The sequence below is a fragment of the Sinocyclocheilus rhinocerous genome, unplaced genomic scaffold (genome assembly GCF_001515625.1).
Source record: "Sinocyclocheilus rhinocerous isolate Xijiao unplaced genomic scaffold, SAMN03320098_v1.1 scaffold161, whole genome shotgun sequence".
Classification (NCBI taxonomy): domain Eukaryota; kingdom Metazoa; phylum Chordata; class Actinopteri; order Cypriniformes; family Cyprinidae; genus Sinocyclocheilus; species Sinocyclocheilus rhinocerous.
Genome location: NW_015627226.1, coordinates 600,256 through 618,705, shown reverse-complemented (window position 1 = coordinate 618,705; position 18,450 = coordinate 600,256). Strand labels below are relative to the sequence as shown.

At 35.0% G+C, this 18,450-nt stretch overlaps 1 protein-coding gene across 1 annotated transcript; it reads left to right on the top strand.

Moving 5' to 3' along the window:
• The first annotated feature begins 11,128 nt into the window (after nt 1–11,128).
• LOC107722673 (regulator of G-protein signaling 21-like) lies at nt 11,129–17,758 on the top strand. The gene is made up of 5 exons (XM_016531137.1): nt 11,129–11,211; nt 12,355–12,453; nt 12,668–12,729; nt 14,623–14,789; nt 17,139–17,758. Exons 1-5 carry the CDS (start codon nt 11,159–11,161, stop codon nt 17,382–17,384), a joined length of 627 nt encoding a protein of 208 aa, XP_016386623.1. The 5' UTR covers nt 11,129–11,158; the 3' UTR covers nt 17,385–17,758.
• Nucleotides 17,759–18,450: the final 692 nt, after the last annotated feature.

The following is an 18,450-nucleotide window of genomic DNA, read 5'->3' as shown; positions in this document are numbered from 1 at the left end:
TTTTTTTTTTTTTTTTTTTTTTTTTACCAGACTCTGGTATATCAAATATATGGAAATGGTTGTAAGTTGTTACAGATTCTGCTTGCCTCAAACTTTAAACTTGATCACACAAAATTTGACTTTATCCCATGATTACCCTTAAAATAACCTAATTCGTCTAGTTATTCCAAATAATGACATTGCTCACATCACCTCATTTATTTTATTTTATTAAATATTTTTATTTATATCTACAGTATTTGTTGCGCTTCTTGTTGCCAATACGCATCTCGTGCTTCACAAATTATTCAGTGATGCTTATCACTCTTCAAATATATGAATTCATGTTATGGTTATTGCTGCTATTCAAGGCCCTATTTATAACAACCCTCATTTTCAACCTTGTTTTTGTGGGAAAGCAGCGATGCTAAATCTTTTAAAGACCTTTTTGTGGTTTATGTTTGCCACATTCAAGTCAGGCAGTTTTAGGCATTTTCTTTCCTTATCGTTGGTCTAATCCTGGAAAAGCTTGTTTAAAAATCAAATCGCCAAGGATTTATTTTGCAGTTGTACAACATCATCTTGTTGCTTCTTATTGTTCTCTATATCTACTGTTCGAAAGTCTGGGGTCAGTGAGATATTTTTTTATGTTTTTGACTGTAATTTTGTGAAATATTAATACAATTTAAAATAACTGTTTCCTAACTGAATTTATTTTATAACGTTATTTATTCCCGTGATGCCAAAACCTAATTGTCAGCAGCCATCACTCCAGTTTTGCTGATATACAACCAGTAATCAAATTATTTGTAATATAGGCATGTATTTCAGTAAGCCATTGGACAAACTTAAAAATCACAAGAAGCTCATTTTACACTTTAAAGCACAACCCACAGTGATAAATATAAGGCAAAATGGCATACTAAATACAAGCCCTAATGATGGTAATGCAACAGGATCCAGCCTCAGCATCACCACAGCATGTGGATATGTGAATAAAACCTTGCAATGCTGAAAAAAATACTAAACATTTATTTTAAAAGTTAAGTCTGATCTATAGCAAGTATTAAGCTACTATTTATGTACTTAAGTGCATATTTAAGAAATAAATGTTCATATCAGAGTTCTGTAAACCAAAAACCTTAAAAACAAATGTGCAGAGTCAGTAGAAGCCAGAATATTTTTTAAAGGAGCTGAAGGGTTGTTTTGTTTTTTTGACTGTACTAAAGCATAAAAATACCATATGTTTGCAGACATTTAGGAAACATGGAAATTAATAAAATAATGGCTTTTTTTAAGAATTAAAAATAATCTGATTTTGAAGTTTAACAATGAACACATTGCAGTCATGCTTGGGACGGCCCACTTAAACGAGCCAAAATGCTTTACATGTCTTGAAATAATAATTTCTTAACATTAAACATTGACTGTCAGTCTTTATTCACCTGTTTCTCGTCGTTTATCATTAAAATGTATTAAAGCAAATAGTGTGAATTACATCGCTAATGTCATACAATAGCACGGCAGGGTACATTGTAACACAGTGTTACAACGTGCCCCATCTGCGCAACTGGAATTTAAAACCGGTTGCTGTCTTCTGATAGTTAGCGAAGCATTAAAAAATAATCGAAACTGATAAAAAACAGATTGGAGATTAAAATAATAGCAGATTTGTCTAATTTTAAATGAGTAATAAAAACTGAGATGAAAAATTTACTTAAGCCAGAAATATAATTTTACTAAGTAAATGTTCAGCGATATCTTCAAAAGACTTTTGAATTTTGGCGCACTTTTTTTCTCTATATAATGTTGATATGGTAACTAGTAAATGCTGTAAATTTGGTTATGCTAGCATGTGTGGAAATATTTAAACCACGTGTGTTACAACTAACCCCGCGTTACTTTGTGCCCCGCGCTCCCCTACTCGTTTCTCCAAAAAAACAACACTACAACCAGTTATTACTTTTGAAATGTGCGCTCCGTGTTGGAATGTCGGTTTTTGTTTTGGTCTGTGTGACTCCGCCCACTGCCAGTTTCGACACCCAGAGTTGCCACTTTGCGGGAAACACAGCGTATTGCAGTCATGGAAGCCAGCAAACAAACTGGGTCAGAGATCGCAGATTCTACCCGACGTAAAAAGCCTCGGCATCCATCTAAAACCTCTATGAGCAGCGATATATTAAAATGTGAATAAATCAACTCATCAGCTTACAGTGTGTAAAGCTCGTTGCCATCCATTATCAGTTGCGCTGGTTCCTGTTGAGTGTCCTCAATCTGCCAACCCGCGTGAGCATCGAGTGTGAGGAGGAGGGAGTGGGAGAAACAGCTCTCTTCAGTATTTTCTGTTTAGGCTGCAGTATCAATTTCAACCACTAGCGGTCAATATTACATACTGCACCTTGAAGGAAACACGATTTTGTTGAATGAAACGTAAAAATGTTTTATTAGCACTTTGCATCAAGCAATATCAAGTGTACTTTGTCAGTTCAAGCATCTACGCCAATGAGCTCGCTCCATTATAAATCAATGAAATTGGATGTGAGCAGAGTGACACTTGTTGCCCCGCCCCATTGCCCAGAATGCATTGTGAAATACATGCGCAGACAAACAGAGCAGTGTTTTGATAGCACCTCAGAGCTGCAGTGTTTGCACTTTTTGAGGGAATCAACATATGCCCGGTTTAGTTTTCTCCGCTATTAAGCTGGGATACGAGAAAGTATTGAAAAAATTACACACATCACCTTTAACTCCTCTGCAGGCAGATACTTTAGCACTTGAATCACTTTAAGTGTGTCACAAGAGTGCTTCTGAATGCTTCTTATTCTACAAACCTATTCCCCCAGGGAGACCTGGGTACTGTTTGACAACTACTGATACGTGAGGTGATACACGTCAAGCTTTCTGACTTGAATAATAGTGTTTACAGCAAGTTTTGAAAGATGATTTTATGTTCAGAATAACAAATTTGAGAGAAAAGACAATCATTCTGCTTCTCCCTGCAATGACTGGCAGAAACACAGCTCAGTCATTCTTGAGAAGTGGGACAAAACAGGGTGCAAAATTGAAAAAAATAAAACCTTGTACTCAGACAAATGAAACTACATTGATGTATCTTATATGTACTAAGCTACTGAGCTATGCTTTGATACAACCTCCCAACTTCTCTTTAACAAAATGTGCTTTTTTACCTTGTACTGTGTAATATAAATTTCAACTTTATCTTTAACAGCATTCAAGATGTTTTGTGTTAAATACATTCTATTATTAATCCCTCATCACATTTAAAATATATATTTTTTTTTTAAAGCTAATAGCAGTTACCCTTGCTGGACCTGTTTTGTCCCACGTCTCAAGAATGACTGAGCTACATGCATCTACATTTTGGAAAGCATATTTTATCTAACACAGCTGCACAACTGAGATAAAACGCATTACAACTTGAAAATTTCCCTTCAATATGGCACTAGCCACCCATTTTATGTTAGTAAAGTAGAAAAAAAAAAAAGTTGTAGATGTGGAGCAAGTTATTATTAAGCTATATTAGTTACACTTCAGTTTCATTTGTTTATTTTTTGGAGTAGCAAGTAACATATGTAGAAAGTATAACCAGTGCACCACATTAAAAAAAGTAAATTTTCATTTCATGTCAAAAGCCCAGAATATGACAACTGCGGTTGTGTTTTTAAAAAATTTATAAAATCTTTTCAGCTGAACGTTTAAGAGAAATCTTGTGTTTAGGAATGACATTTGATGATTCAGACAAATAGTTGAAGTGAAATTGCTAAGTTGTTTACTTACTCAGGAGGTGAAGAGTGTTTCCTAGCAAATGGCTTCTGTAAAAGCTTTTACATTCAGCAAGCAAGTGAAAGAAAAACATTTATGCTTTCACAGTATAAAGGTCGCCAAATGACAAAATGGTTTGCTTTAGCTTTAAAAGTTAACCCAAAATTGACACGTGACCTGTCAAGATCAAGGAGTATAATGCCTGGACAAAGCTATATGTTTCTGTAATGAGTAGTCCACTGAACAGCAAGTTGAGGATGAACCCAAGTGCAGCTTTATTTACAAAGTGATCCAAATCCAAACAATAAACACAGACTTGACTTGACTTGACTTCAACAGACTTGAATTGAACAGACTTGACGTAGCATGAAAAGACTAGACTCACCGACAGCAGGTACATACATTCAATACACGACAAGAGACAATGGCAACTTATAGCAAACAATACAGGTCACATGACAAGAACCAACCAATGAGAGACAGGACACATGACTAGGATAACCAATCAGAACATGACACAATGAACAGAGGAACCAATAACAAACCCCACGTTACAGTTAGCGTTCAAGGTCATCTCAATCGAAGTTGCTTGACTGATGCATGACCCTAGAAGAATGCAATTTGAAAATTTCCCTCTTTGCTCATGTGCACGTAATTTACAGTAAGCTAATTTCACACTTGTAAAAACCATGTGAAAAAGAACTGGGGACTGTTAAATTATACTATAATAATATAATCAAATACCATTAGCCATTATAATATAGCTGAATATTTGCTTTAATATAATTAAATATATTTTAAATGCTTACCAGTTTTGTCGGAATACACAGCTAATTTTGAATGACTGTCAATGGAGGAAGATGCTGTCCAACCTTCACTCCTTGGTCAGCATCATCAGACTGATAAACATGTGTCAGATCGTCCTGTAGTGGGCAGCAAATCTGTCTGATAATTTACTCACTCCCGTGTCATCCAAGATGTTCATGTCTTTCTTTTTTCAGTCACAAAGAAATTGAGGTTTTTGAGGAAAACATTCCAGGATTTTTACTCAATATAATGGACTTCAATGGTGACCACCGGGCTGAAGGTCCAAACTGCAGTTTCACTGCAGCTTCAAAGGGCTCTACACGATCCCAGCCAAGGAATAAGTGTCTTATCTAGCGGAACGATCGTCATTTTCTTTAAAAAAATTTTTTTAAATAAAATAAATAAAAATTCACATACTTTTTAACCACAAATGCTGGTCTTGTTGAAAAAATAAATGACAAAAAGCATCCCATCTGTAAAACCGCCATATTGTGCACATTAAATATTAATATTCTCTACATATAATAATTTATAAAATTAATAACGGCGATTGGCCAATCAGAGCTCTGCGCGTGAGCTCACTCATATTTTCGTCATTTTTCGCGCAAAATGTTTCAAGCGCAACTTCTGACGTTCTTTAAAAAGAAGACAACATAATAACGTATAATATGATTAGAGTTTAAAGATGTTCCCCTGACATAACGTTATTGTATGTGTGACTGTGAGGACGAGGGACGACACTGAGAGAGAGAGAGACGAGGGAAGCGTTCATTCAGAAACTATGACCCTGTTCTAATTCACACTACCTGACATTATCAAGTAGCCTAGGCTATGTCAGTGACTTTGCAAAAAAAAAAAAAAAAGCATTCATTACATGAAGCCTAATAGAATGCAGTTAGAATGCCTCTATAATTCAAATAATGAAAGAAAAAATATCCCTGTTTGAGTTATTACTTTTGTATATTTATAGTTAAGATATAGTTAAGTTGATATAGTTAATATCACACAGGAATCAGCACGTGATTCACAATGTCAAATTAATTTTGTACAGCAGTTCAACAGACAAGAAGTTAATTGAGTGAGTTATATTTTAGACACATTTAGTCTTTTTTCCTGTTTTGCAAATGAAATAGATCAAAACAAAGCTGAGCTGTTGTGCGTCTCAGAGCAATACTGTGTTTCTTTCCTGAATTAATCTGTTTTTGAGCGAATCGAGTGAGCCAATTATTCAATGATCCATTCATAAAGACAGTCAACTTGCTTCGATTCTAATTGAATCAGCCATTTTGAACGAATCGTTTGATTGAAGGATTCAATAAATCATTCATTAAAGCAGACACTTGCCGCCACCTGCTGGCGGTTTTAGTGTCGTACTTATTTATACATGACAAGCCTAAACCAGCACAAAAACACACTCAGCTAAATATTAATTATCGTTATTGACAAAAAATCCCCCCAAAAATATAATATAATTTTTGTCAATATCGCACACCCATAAATAAGGGGCATCATTTAGGTCATCTGGCACACAGACACAGAGAGAGAGAGAGTGTGTGTGTGTGTGTGTGTGTGTGTGTGAGAGCACGGTTTGGTTTAACCAACATTGTGTGGACCAAATGCATTGAGTGACCAAATGTCACCCCCCCCCCACACACACAAAACCATTTTACATTGTGGGGCCTGAAATGGAAAACAGCTCATAGACCATAGTTCATTTAATATACTTTTGTTAAATAAAAACGTCTTTAAAAATTAGACAAATTTTGTAATCATGTGTAATCTGTCATCATGTGTTCATCCTCATGTTGTTTTAGATCAAACCTTTATGAGTTTCCCATGTATATCAAATATATAAATAGATGTTTTTATAAAGAGATATATAAATATATAACTCTCTGAAGATATATTGTTTCTTAATGTCTGCAATTTTACTTCTCAAGGGTAGTAAATGGCACGAAAAAAATGAAAATGTTTGGATGAACTATCCATTAACTTTGCACCATGCTGTAGGTTATTGTTTGCATGTTTCAATGCACAGCAGCAGTGTATAACTGGAGGCCACAGAGGTTTGGTTGAAGAGTCCCTGACACATCAGGGTCATTGCTAAACATCAACATGTATTGATGGTGTCAGCAGGTACCATTAATAAAGCTGGCCCCTATGTGTCAAGAATTTGAACTGTTGCAGTAAATTAGTAGAAAGGTGTTTTCTTCAGGTGTCATATCCCTGAAAAACCCCTACTCATATTGATAATGGCTTGCTGGTATCTACCATACATCTCTAATTTCTTCACAGTTTTCTGTGAGAAAAACCCTGCATCCTGCCTAGTGAGTAATTTTTGTATCCAAATCTGTCAAGTGTGTTGGTAAGGAAGTGACGTCACTTGAAGTTGACTGTCTTTTATGTTGTTGTTAAGCAGGTGTCTGGGGTTATTTTGAACTGCTAGGGAAATGAATTTACTGAAAGTCACTGCTTTTCTCATCAGCGCGCAGAGGATCATAACACAAATAGTATTTCAATTAACAAATTATTCCTTTTTCAAAGTCTGATGCTATAATATCTGATGATTTGTAATTTACACACTTGAATGAAGGAGCTTTTGTTACGATTTACTGAATCAGTACACTAAATAACATAGCATATCCTTGGAGGTACCATGTAAATGCCATAGTGCAGAAATATGGTAATCATTTAGTGCTATATTATATATCATAACATCATTTTTTACCACTACAGGACATTTTTATGAAGATATGGCGAACATGAATTCAGTTTACCTTCTGCTTTACCTTCAGCTTTCCTTTAAATTGGAATGAACTGAAAATTCACACAAATATGTAAAAATCATATGTTGTTTCAGAATAATGAATGGCAAATAATATTTAAAGCAGCTGATGACTCATGAATGTAAATCAAGTCAGGGCTTGAATTCCCTCGGTCGAACCCATGCCCTACTGACAGCCCTGTTTGCCTTCAATCAGCATGTGTGACGGGCAGAAAGAGAATGCTCAAACAAACGCATGATGAAAAGGTAGTTGCAGAGAAAGGAGACAGTGGGAAGTCTACCATCACAGATGCTATAGTGCTACTTGGATAGATGAGAGCAGAGGGCCAGACTCTACCACATGAGGGTCCTTTTAACAGCAGGCCACTAACCATTCAGTTTGAAGCCACTTCTGCTCTTGGAGGAATGAAAGTGATCCGCTGAGGAGCAAGCTCTTTTAGTACCGGAAAAAAATATGGATGTACTGGATGGTATTACCACATCAGTATTCAAAGTCTTGGCTGTGGCAAGAGAATAGTCTGCTCAGATCTCCTCAAGATCTAATATTCAGAATTTAAGAATCAGCTTCCTGTCAGTTCATGAGTCTTAATTTACTGAATTGGCTGCAACACACAGAGATTGAACGGGGGGGGGATTGTTATTCAAAATTGCAAGCGCAAAAAGTAAACTGATAATAATAACAATAATAATAATAATAATAATAGCAATAATAATGATAATAATTTATTATTATTATTATTATTATTATTATTGTGCACACTTTTTTATTTATGTTGATTAACTTCCAATATTATATAGTAGTCCAATATTGACAATTAAAATAAAACAGATTTTAATTTAATTCAGGATTGAAATCCAGCACTATTATTAATTATTATTATTATTATTATTCAAATTTTTAAGCTGATTAACTTATTAAATGTAACTTTGTTCTGATATTGACAATTAGCACAAAACAGATTTAAACCAAATTAAAAATTACAACATAAATAAAAGCAACAACAACAAATAATAATAATAATAATAATAATAATAATTACTTGCATTGTAGTACCTTATCATATAATTACCTTATAATAATAATAATTATTATTATTATTAGTAGTAGTAGTAGTAGTAGTAGTAGTAGTATTGTTGTTGTTGTTGTTGTTGTTAATTATGCATGTTTTATTTAAACTGATTAACTTAACTTCAAATACAAATTTCTATAGGTGCCATTCAGAACTGATTATTAAGATCATCTAAAATTCTGGAAATACCCCATATGTTGCATGACAGCATGTTTATATGTATTTATATGTATATATATATATGATGAAGAAAATTTATTATTTACAGCAGTTATATGAGATTCTTAGAATTTCACCCATTTTAATCTTACTTAAATTTAAATTGGAATGAAAGCATCATTTTAGCTGGCTGAATCCAGATTCAGTTCAGGAAGTGAACTGGAATTTGAAAGGCATTCTCTATCCACTTCTAAATGATGTGAAATCCTGAAACTCCTAAACTTGATGAACTCACTGCAGTTGGAATGCAAATCAGGTGTCAAAGGGCATGTGTCGATGTCAGTACATGTGTTTTCGCCAGTGTTAAAGACAGGAAGTCGCTCTTCTCATCAGCACATTTCACATTCAATTTCTGTCTGTCTCGCGTTTCCCTTTTTTGTCAAGAGCTTATGAGAATCTGATGGTTATAACAAATGATTCATGCTTGAGTAAAAGTAAAAAGTAGTCTCAAGCTACTACTTAATAATACTCATTGACAGATTAAAATTGCTCATAACCTTACCAATCAAGACCCCAAAAGTGTGTGGGGGTTTTTTTTTTATGCAAGTGTACAAAACTGTGTGCAAAAACGTTGCAATCTTTTCCACATTTTAAGGTGTCATTGTCATTCACAGCTTAAATCTATTTGTTTCTCAGTTCCTCACGAAATGCTGTTTAATGGTAATGGATGCTCTTAGTGTCTAAAACGGGAAGATCGGACTGGATCAAAAGCAGTGTATTGTTTAATACTTGACATAAAAGAGGAACATTTGCATAGCGTATGATTTTTTTTTTTTTCATGATGAGAAATTGAGATTGAATCAGGTGTAAAACATTTTTTGTTTAGATTGCAATAATTTCACCAAAAAGTGTACGAAAATATGATTTATATAAAGCTATATTTTTTTAAATGGAAGGTCAAAATATTGATAATATAGATATATTTTCAATATATATTTTTAAATAAATAAATTTTTTATGTTTCCTCCTATATTTTTGTCCATTTTTAATATATTTTCAATTTAAATATATTTTTAGAGTCCCAAATGTAAAAAAAAATATATAATAATAATAATAATGCATTTTTGCATTTACCCAAGATGACAAAAAAAAAAAAGATTAAAAAAAATATTCATTTTCTAGCTCTTTGAAGAACATTTTGTAATACATAGGCCTACCTGTTGGCATTTAATTTATTGGCCTATCTATATATATATTTTCAATTTTAAAACATATTTCTGTAAGCTGTTCTGTTTCAGAAATGTTATATTTGAATATTCTTGACATTTATTTCGATGAATGAGCTGGCCTGGCCTAGAAGTAACTAAAGATGGCAGAAACCGTTCTATTTGTCAGCAAGTAAAGAGTGTTTAATTCTGCAAATGGTTGATGTCTGTGTATGCAAATTGAAGAGTTTTACTAACCGCTGCCCACTCCAAAGAGAAAGGAAAAATTGAAATCGCATCATATGACCCCTTTAAGTGATGCACTTGAGATCCTGCCCTCAAAAGGACACTCTGAGGATTGTGTGGTTTTGTCTGTGAGCCTCTACGGCTGTTGATTAAATGAAGATGTCACCCTTGTCTCTGTCTGAGGACATTTCTATTCCCTCCTGTCATTTATTGTGCCGAAACGGATTTGTCCATCATTATAATGGCTCTGCAGAGGCAACAGCCACTGTAGGTATACAGAGTGTGTCTTTCTCGACCGTTTCGTTGGTCTTTTAACTAACGCTAGGATTAGTTTCAGCCAACTCTGAAATCTTCAGAAGACCTCTCGAATATCTCGAAAAAATTTAGTGATAATTCACATTATGTCTTGATAATTTATTAATAAAATCATTAAAATTGCAACAGACTTACATAATTGTTGATGATAAAAATTACCAAAAATGTAAAAATGTATTGGTATAATATCATATCATATCATATCATATTATATGTGACCCTGGACCACAAAACCAGTCATAAAGTGTCAATTTTTCGAAATTGAGATTTATACATCGTCTGAATAAATAAGTGTTCCATTGATGTATGGTTTGTTAGGATAGGACAATATTTGGCCGAGATACAACTATTTGAAAATCTGGAATCTGAGGGTGCAAAAAAAATCTAAATGTTGAGAAAATCGCCTTTAAAGTTGTCCAAATGAAGTCCTTAGCAATGCATATTACTAATCAAAAATGAAGTTTTGATATATTTACAGTAGGAAATTTGCTAAATATCTTCATGGAACATGATGTTTACTTAATATCCTAATGATTTTTGGCATAAAAGAAAAATCGATAATTTTGACCCATACAATGTATTTTTGGCTATTGCTACAAATATACCCCAGCGAATTAAGGTTTTGTGGTCCAGGGTCACATATCATATCATGTCATGTCATATCATATACAGAGAACACCCTGTAGCCATTCATTTTCGCTTTTAGATTTTTTATATTTCGATGCAAAAAAAATCATGATATCTCATGATATTTACATATATATATATTTTTTAACTTCTCTGCCCCCAAGGAGGAAGCATATTTCAAAATGCTCAGTGAGGACGAGCTGCTCGCCTGCAGAATGAAAGAGACCCACTTGAGGTACAGTTTTTTTTTTTTGTTTCCCCACACTTTTCTCATATTAGCACTGAAAGCATTGGGGGGCGGGGGGTAGATGTTGTCTTGCACATTCACGCTCTGGGGTTTGTGAACATTCTTTTAGCAAGTGCATTGAAATTAAGTTTGGGTAGTTTTCTCTTCGTTGTTTGAGACTTCCTTTATTTCTGGAGCTCATCGTTGTGACCAAACACGAATCAGTTTGTCTTTCATCTTTGTAATGTTGCACCTTTGGGATGTAGTAAAGCAACCTTTTATTCGATTCAGTGAAAAAAAAAAAGCTGAGAGAACAAATCGTCCTACACCAGAGAACATAGATCAGTGTACAATACACCTGCTGTTATGTCTGCTTCACATGTTAGACTTACAGCGTGTACCTTGTTTTATGAATATATCTTATATTAAGAACAATTGTGGTAGTATCTCTGTGCTGAACCAGAGATATGTCTAAAACCTTTCTTTGCTAAGATGAAAACATGTTATAGTGAGAACCAAAAGTAAAACTATTGGTGTAAATAGAAATGCATGAGAGGTAAATATAAAAACAATAGACATTGTGTGTTTGTTGTGTGTTTCACCAGAACTACCGTGTTGTTCTTATAGCTGTTGATCAGACTGACTTTTGTGCTTCAGTATCTATAGCTAGCACTGTGTTAACACTTCCCCTTATATCTGTCACGATTCTTTGGTTTAGTGCCTGGTTGAAGTAATACATGCAATGTAATGCATGCATATGTATACATTTATGCACAACGCAATATGACGCCATAGATAGACAGACATTAGATAGATAGATAGATAGATAGATAGACTGATTGATTGAGCTTCTTCTCTTTGCAGGAATAAGGATAAAAAAGGTCGACTCAGTCTTCTTCTGGCAAAGTCTGGATCACATGAAAATGTCAATCCTGAAAAGAAGCCACCAGCTAAAACTAACCAGTAAGCTTTTAGCATGTATACACATACACATAGACGATTCACTATTTTGTTTAATCAATAAAATGTGGAGTATTTATTTAACTGCAGTATTGTCAAAGTGTCACTGTTTAACATCGAGAGGCAGACATTAGATAGATAGATAGATAGATAGATAGATAGACTGATTGATTGAGCTTCTTCTCTTTGCAGGAATAAGGATAAAAAAGGTCGACTCAGTCTTCTTCTGGCAAAGTCTGGATCACATGAAAATGTCAGTCCTGAAAAGAAGCCACCAGCTAAAACTAACCAGTAAGCTTTTAGCATGTATACACATACACATACACATACACATAGACGATTCACTATTTTGTTTAATCAATAAAATGTGGAGTATTTATTTAACTGCAGTATTGTCAAAGTGTCACTGTTTAACATCGAGAGGATGATTCAGATAAATGTGACACTATTCATGAAGCACTTTTCCAACACTTAAAGTATTTACTGATGAATGCGATTTGAACAGCATCGCACCGGACGTGGCTCTGAGATGGGGTGATTCATTTGAGGAGCTGCTGAGTCACTCAGGTATGATCTCTTTGTCTTGGGAGTGTACTGTAGTTAGCATACTGGATGTTTCTCAGTGTCATATTGAGCTGAATTAGAAGTGTGCATCTCATTGTAACCATAGGATCATCACCTGCTTGTGACTACACAGGGTTCTGAAGATCAGACTGACTTTTGTGCTTCAGTACCTATAGCTAGCACTGTGGTAACACTTCCCCTTATAGCTACGCAGGGTTCTGAACTTTCTGGTTTGCATGTCATTCTAACCTATTGAACTCTATTGAATGGTTTGATTCAAAAAACATACACACACACACTTTGATTTGTGCCACCTGGAATGTGATTTTTCTGTCTGTGTTGATGTCTATGTGTTTGTAAGTCTACAAGCATAGTTGTATAGATTAGATAATAATAAATATAGCTGCAAACAGCTATTATGGGCCCTCCGACGGGACATTGTAACGATGTGCGGATTTGGTCATTGCATTGCAGATGGTGAATTTAAGAGAAGTAGTTCAAATTTCCCAGTAACACTTTACAGTACGGTTCCATTTGTTAACATTAGTTAACTAACATTAACAAAGATTAATAAAAACTGTAACAAATATATTGCTCATTCCTAGTTAATGCATTACCAATTTACCACTATACAAAGTTGTATTATTTTGGACCAGTCGGTTGTACTGCAACCAAGTTTGCATTGTATTTACACTTTAATGTGGCTAAATGATTTTTAGAACAGTCTGTGTCGGTATACAAAAGTGTAATAACAGATATAATGTCTCACTTCCTGTTTGATGTCTTGGTGAGCAAACTTGTGAAGGTTTTTCTGGAGAATCATGTGGAACGCCAATAATTCCATATGTGACTGAACATTTTTGGTGATCTGAGACAATTTTACAGAAATTTGTTTTATGCTCTTTAGCCAGTATGTTGCAAATATAACAACTGTAGGATGGGTTTGAAGAAGGAAGATCTAATGAGGCAGAAATTCTATTATTGAAATCTGTATAATTCAAGTAACTGAAAAAAGAAATGTATCACTTTAGGCTAGTCAGTTCAAAATTTATTAGCAGAAACGTGCAACCTTGCCTGTGGTTGCCGGAATTTTACCGTAAAAATTACGGTAGCAACGTTTTAGGTTTTACGGTTTTAACTTAAATTTACAATGAAATACCGTAATTTCATTAACTGATATAATGTTAATATATCAACCTATTGAAGTACTGAAATCTGTTTTGTACCTTTGTAATACACTGATAACCACCCAATGCAGGTGGTGATGAGAAAGTCACATGATGAACCAAAGCCCATCACAAGCAGCTTTTAAATAATAACATATATAGAAGGTGCACAGTGTCATTCACACAAACACTAAACACCATAATGGTAACACACATGAAACTGAAATAATGCAATAAACATTCATTTAACAACATTAGGTGTAACACACAACCCTAATATACAAAACTGAAGAAGAAACAGTTATTTCAACAAAAACAACATCAAATTTGAAATGTAACGCAGGGAATTCTGGGAATGTCAATTTACGGTTATTCACTGTAAATTATACAGTCTTTTTCACTTCCAAAAACGGTATACTACCGTAAAATTAATGTCCAATACATGTAATGTCCAATACAGTTTTTCACCGTATATAGTAGGGGAATTTACTGTTAACAATTTAACAGGTTTTTACTGTAGCATTTTTACAGTCTTTTACCGTTAAATTCACGGTATTTTTTTACAGTGTACAGCTGCTATAGTCTATTGCATAGATATTCCAATGCAAAAAAAGATGTGGAAGAACATGAAGAAGAATACTAACAGATACTTGCACAAATTGTTTTGTCCATTTAAATTTACTCATCTGTAACTCATTCATTTAGTGATTAATGTTTCATCTTGTTTCAGGTGGGGTAGAAGTCTTCACACAGTTTCTGCGCACTCAGTTCAGTGAGGAGAACATTGAGTTTTGGTTAGCCTGTGAAGACTTTAAGACCACTGAGTCTGCAACCAAACTGCAGTCTAAAGCCAAACAGATATATGCCATTTTCATCGACAAGGAAGCCCCCAAAGAGGTATGTACACATTTGCATTTTGAACAGTAAGGACAGGGTAGATACAGTTTTTAATTTTGCACAAATGCATATGTAAAGGATAGAAACAGTCCTTTCAATGAGATGTACCTGTTCTGTTTGCACTTTGACAGATTTTTGAGAAATCCTAGTGGACAAAAAAAACTGTAGAAAACCTTCATGTTATTCCAAACTTTCTTGCTTCTATGGAACACAAAAGGAGAATTTTTTAAAAATGTACTGTTTGCTCTTTTCCATACACTGTGGAAAAAAATGCTGGGTTAAATGCAACCCAGTGCTGGGTAAAATATGGACAAACCCAGCAATTGGGTTGCATTTAACCTTGTGGAATTTGTGGCTGTGGTTGTTTTGACCCAGTGGTTGGGTTACTACCCAGAAGGTTGGGTTAAACATTTAACCCAGCCGCTGGGTCAAAACATCCCAATTGTTGGGTTTGTCCATATTTTACCCAGCACTGGGTTGTATTTAACCCAGCATTTTTAGAGTGTACAATTACAAAACATGGAGACTGTAGTGTTCAAGCTTTAAAGAGCAGCACATACAACTTGTTCCAAGTGCACTATGTACCAAGTCTTCTGAATTTAATTAATGTTAATTAATGTGACCTTACTGTAAAATATTAACAATTCACCATTATTTTTTCATTAGTTTTATTATTTGGGACCAGTTGGTCGTACTGCAACTAATTATACGTTATATTATCATGGTAATGTAACAGTGATTTTGAGAACATTTTACGTCCGTAGAATTCCTCACTTCCTGTTTAATGCCTTGGTGGGCAAATTCTTCAAGGTATTTCTGGAGAATCTTGTGTAACACCAATCATTCAATATGTGACTGAACGTTTTTGGTGATTTGAGACAATTTTACAGAAAAGAACGACACATGAAATGACATAAAAGGACATTATTCCAAATGATGTTATGCATAACGTTGTTCCAAAATTATAGCATTTTTGCCTATATCTTATGCTCTTTAGCCCATATTTTGCAAATATAACAACAGTAGGATGAATTTGAACAAGGAAGATCTAGTCAGGCAGAAATCTGTCATTTAAATCTGCACTATTCAAGGAACTGAACAAAGAAATGAGCCATTTAGGCTATTCAGTTCCAAAGCTATAAGCAGAAAACTTTGGGCTGTTGCACTATATTCCAAGCACAAACACAGTACAAGTTACACGAGTTACGTAATCAGATTACTTTTTTTCAAGTGACTAGTAAAGCAAAGCATTACTTTTAAATTTACAAGAAAATATCTGAGTTACTTTTTCAAATAAGTAACGCAAGTTACTTTGTTTTCCCATTTATTCACTGACAGCTCTCCTGTCCCGTGTTGAGAGAAATTGGGAGTGAGGTGCAGAGACAGAGGCACTTGCTTCAGCCTGAGGCTTATTAATTTCACTTTTGGTGTGAAAGGGCTTCTTTATGGAGTAACACGATATTGTAATGCATTACTTTTAAAAGTAACTTTCCTCAACACTGGTTCCACGTATTCTGAATTTTCATTTTTGAGTGATCTAATTACGCCACTACAACCTGTTTATCAGACCCCACAACAAATAAACACAAGCTATTTAGAAAAGCACCTTATTGCTGGTGACGAATGATGCTACGTTGCTGTTAGCGAAGCTGCACTTTGGTTAACCTTAGTGAGAGTCACATTAAAAACAAACATGGCTCTGTTAAATGATGTCTGTGGTGTAGTGCTGTGCTGCATCACCATCAAAGACCTGCCATTATGTTTGCGCAGAGGCCATTGTCGGCCCCCGGCCACATGACTGGGGGCAGATATGTGACCGTGTGGTTTTCCTGCTTTTGGCTGCAAACTACCCCTCAGCCGCCCCCGCCCACACAGCTGAGAAAATAGACTCTGAAAAACTGAGAAGTGAAAATGAGGCAGGGACCACTCACTCTAGTCTGACCGAAGAACGAAAAACAACTAAGAATGGAAGGTAGCACTGCTGAAAGTCAACTTTATCTTGTTTTAAAAGTTTTCAAAAAATACTAAAACTTTTTTTTCCAGATTTCCAAGATTTTCACTCTGGTCTCAGACTTTTACAGTGCATGTACTTTTTGCACATGAAAAACAAGAATTCTAAAAATAGACTGAAAGGGCTGAAAGACAAGCCGCGAATCTCCTGCTCGTAAGATTGTTCTAAAGCAGAAGAAAACACAGATCAGCGATATGGCGAAATCATAGTTGGCCTTACGACATCGTTTTTCATCTTGCATAACTTAATGTATCTTGTATTTCATCATAGTGCACAATTATTGAAAACTGAATTTTTTGACGTCCTCGTGTTTTACGTTTTACTCTTTTTCCCCTCAGATCAACATCGACTACTCAACCAAGGCCACCATTGAGAAGAACATCCTTAAGCCCACTAGGTCCTGCTTTGATGCAGCACAAAATAAAATCTACAGCTTAATGAAAAAAGACTGCTACCCACGATTCCTCACCTCCGATATCTACTTGGCCCTGACCAAGAGGGCAGGCCCACCCACTATGACCAGGAGAAGGTCCCGCTCCTTCGTTTTTAATGAACGTCCTGAAGGCACAGCGGCCTGGTTGTAGATTTGTGATGCTATAGGTTTTGTTGTTGTTGTTGTTGTATATTGTCAATAGCACTTGATCATGTGACACCTCTTAGCTATTTATTAACATTAGATCCTGTGGGCTGGTATTTAAATACTAATCATTCTGTCATGATTGTCAAATGCTCGATTATGCTTGAAGGATTTTGTGCCAAGCTTAATTTAATCTACATGTTTAGAATGCCTAAACATTGTAAATAACTGTTTAAGGATTAATTTCTGTATAATAAACTGTACATAAATGTCTTTTAATTTGGCCTACAGCTAACTGTAACAATGGCCACGGTTGCGTCACTCTCAAAGACAGTAAAGAGAGCAAAAACCTTGAAAGAACTTTGAAGAATTGAAAAATAAAAGCACATTTCTGAGGAAAAAGTGGGATGGTACTTAAAAAATCCATGTTTAGGATGGAGTTTGATTGTGTAGCCAGACTTTTGGTTATCAGTTTAAAGTCTGGTCCAATAGGTCCAATAGGTCCTGGCTGACATTGAAACCCCAGTAGGATTTTTCCATTGGTTTTTGGGTTATTGCAGAAAAGACCAACAAAAGTTTACGATTCTTACACTTACACCTCAAACGTTATAGGGGTCCTATTATGGCCTTTTTTTACGAAGTCTTGATTTAGTTTTTGGGGTGTACTAGAATAGGTCTTCATGCTTGATTGGTCCAAAAACACATTATTTTTCTCATAAAAGCACATTTCTGAGGAAAAAGTGGGATGGGACTTAAAAAATCCATGTTTAGGATGGAGTTTGATTGTGTAGCCAGACTTTTGGTTATCAGTTTAAAGTCTGGTCCAATAGGTCCAATAGGTCCTGGCTGACATTAAAACCCCAGTAGGATTTTTCCATTGGTTTTTGGGTTATTGCAGAAAAGACCAACAAAAGTTTACGATTCTTACACTTACACCTCAAACGCTATAGGGGTCCTATTATGGCCTTTTACGAAGTCTTGATTTAGTTTTTGGGGTGTACTAGAATAGGTCTTCATGCTTGATTGTTCCAAAAACACATTATTTTTCTCATATTTTACATTATTGCAGCACC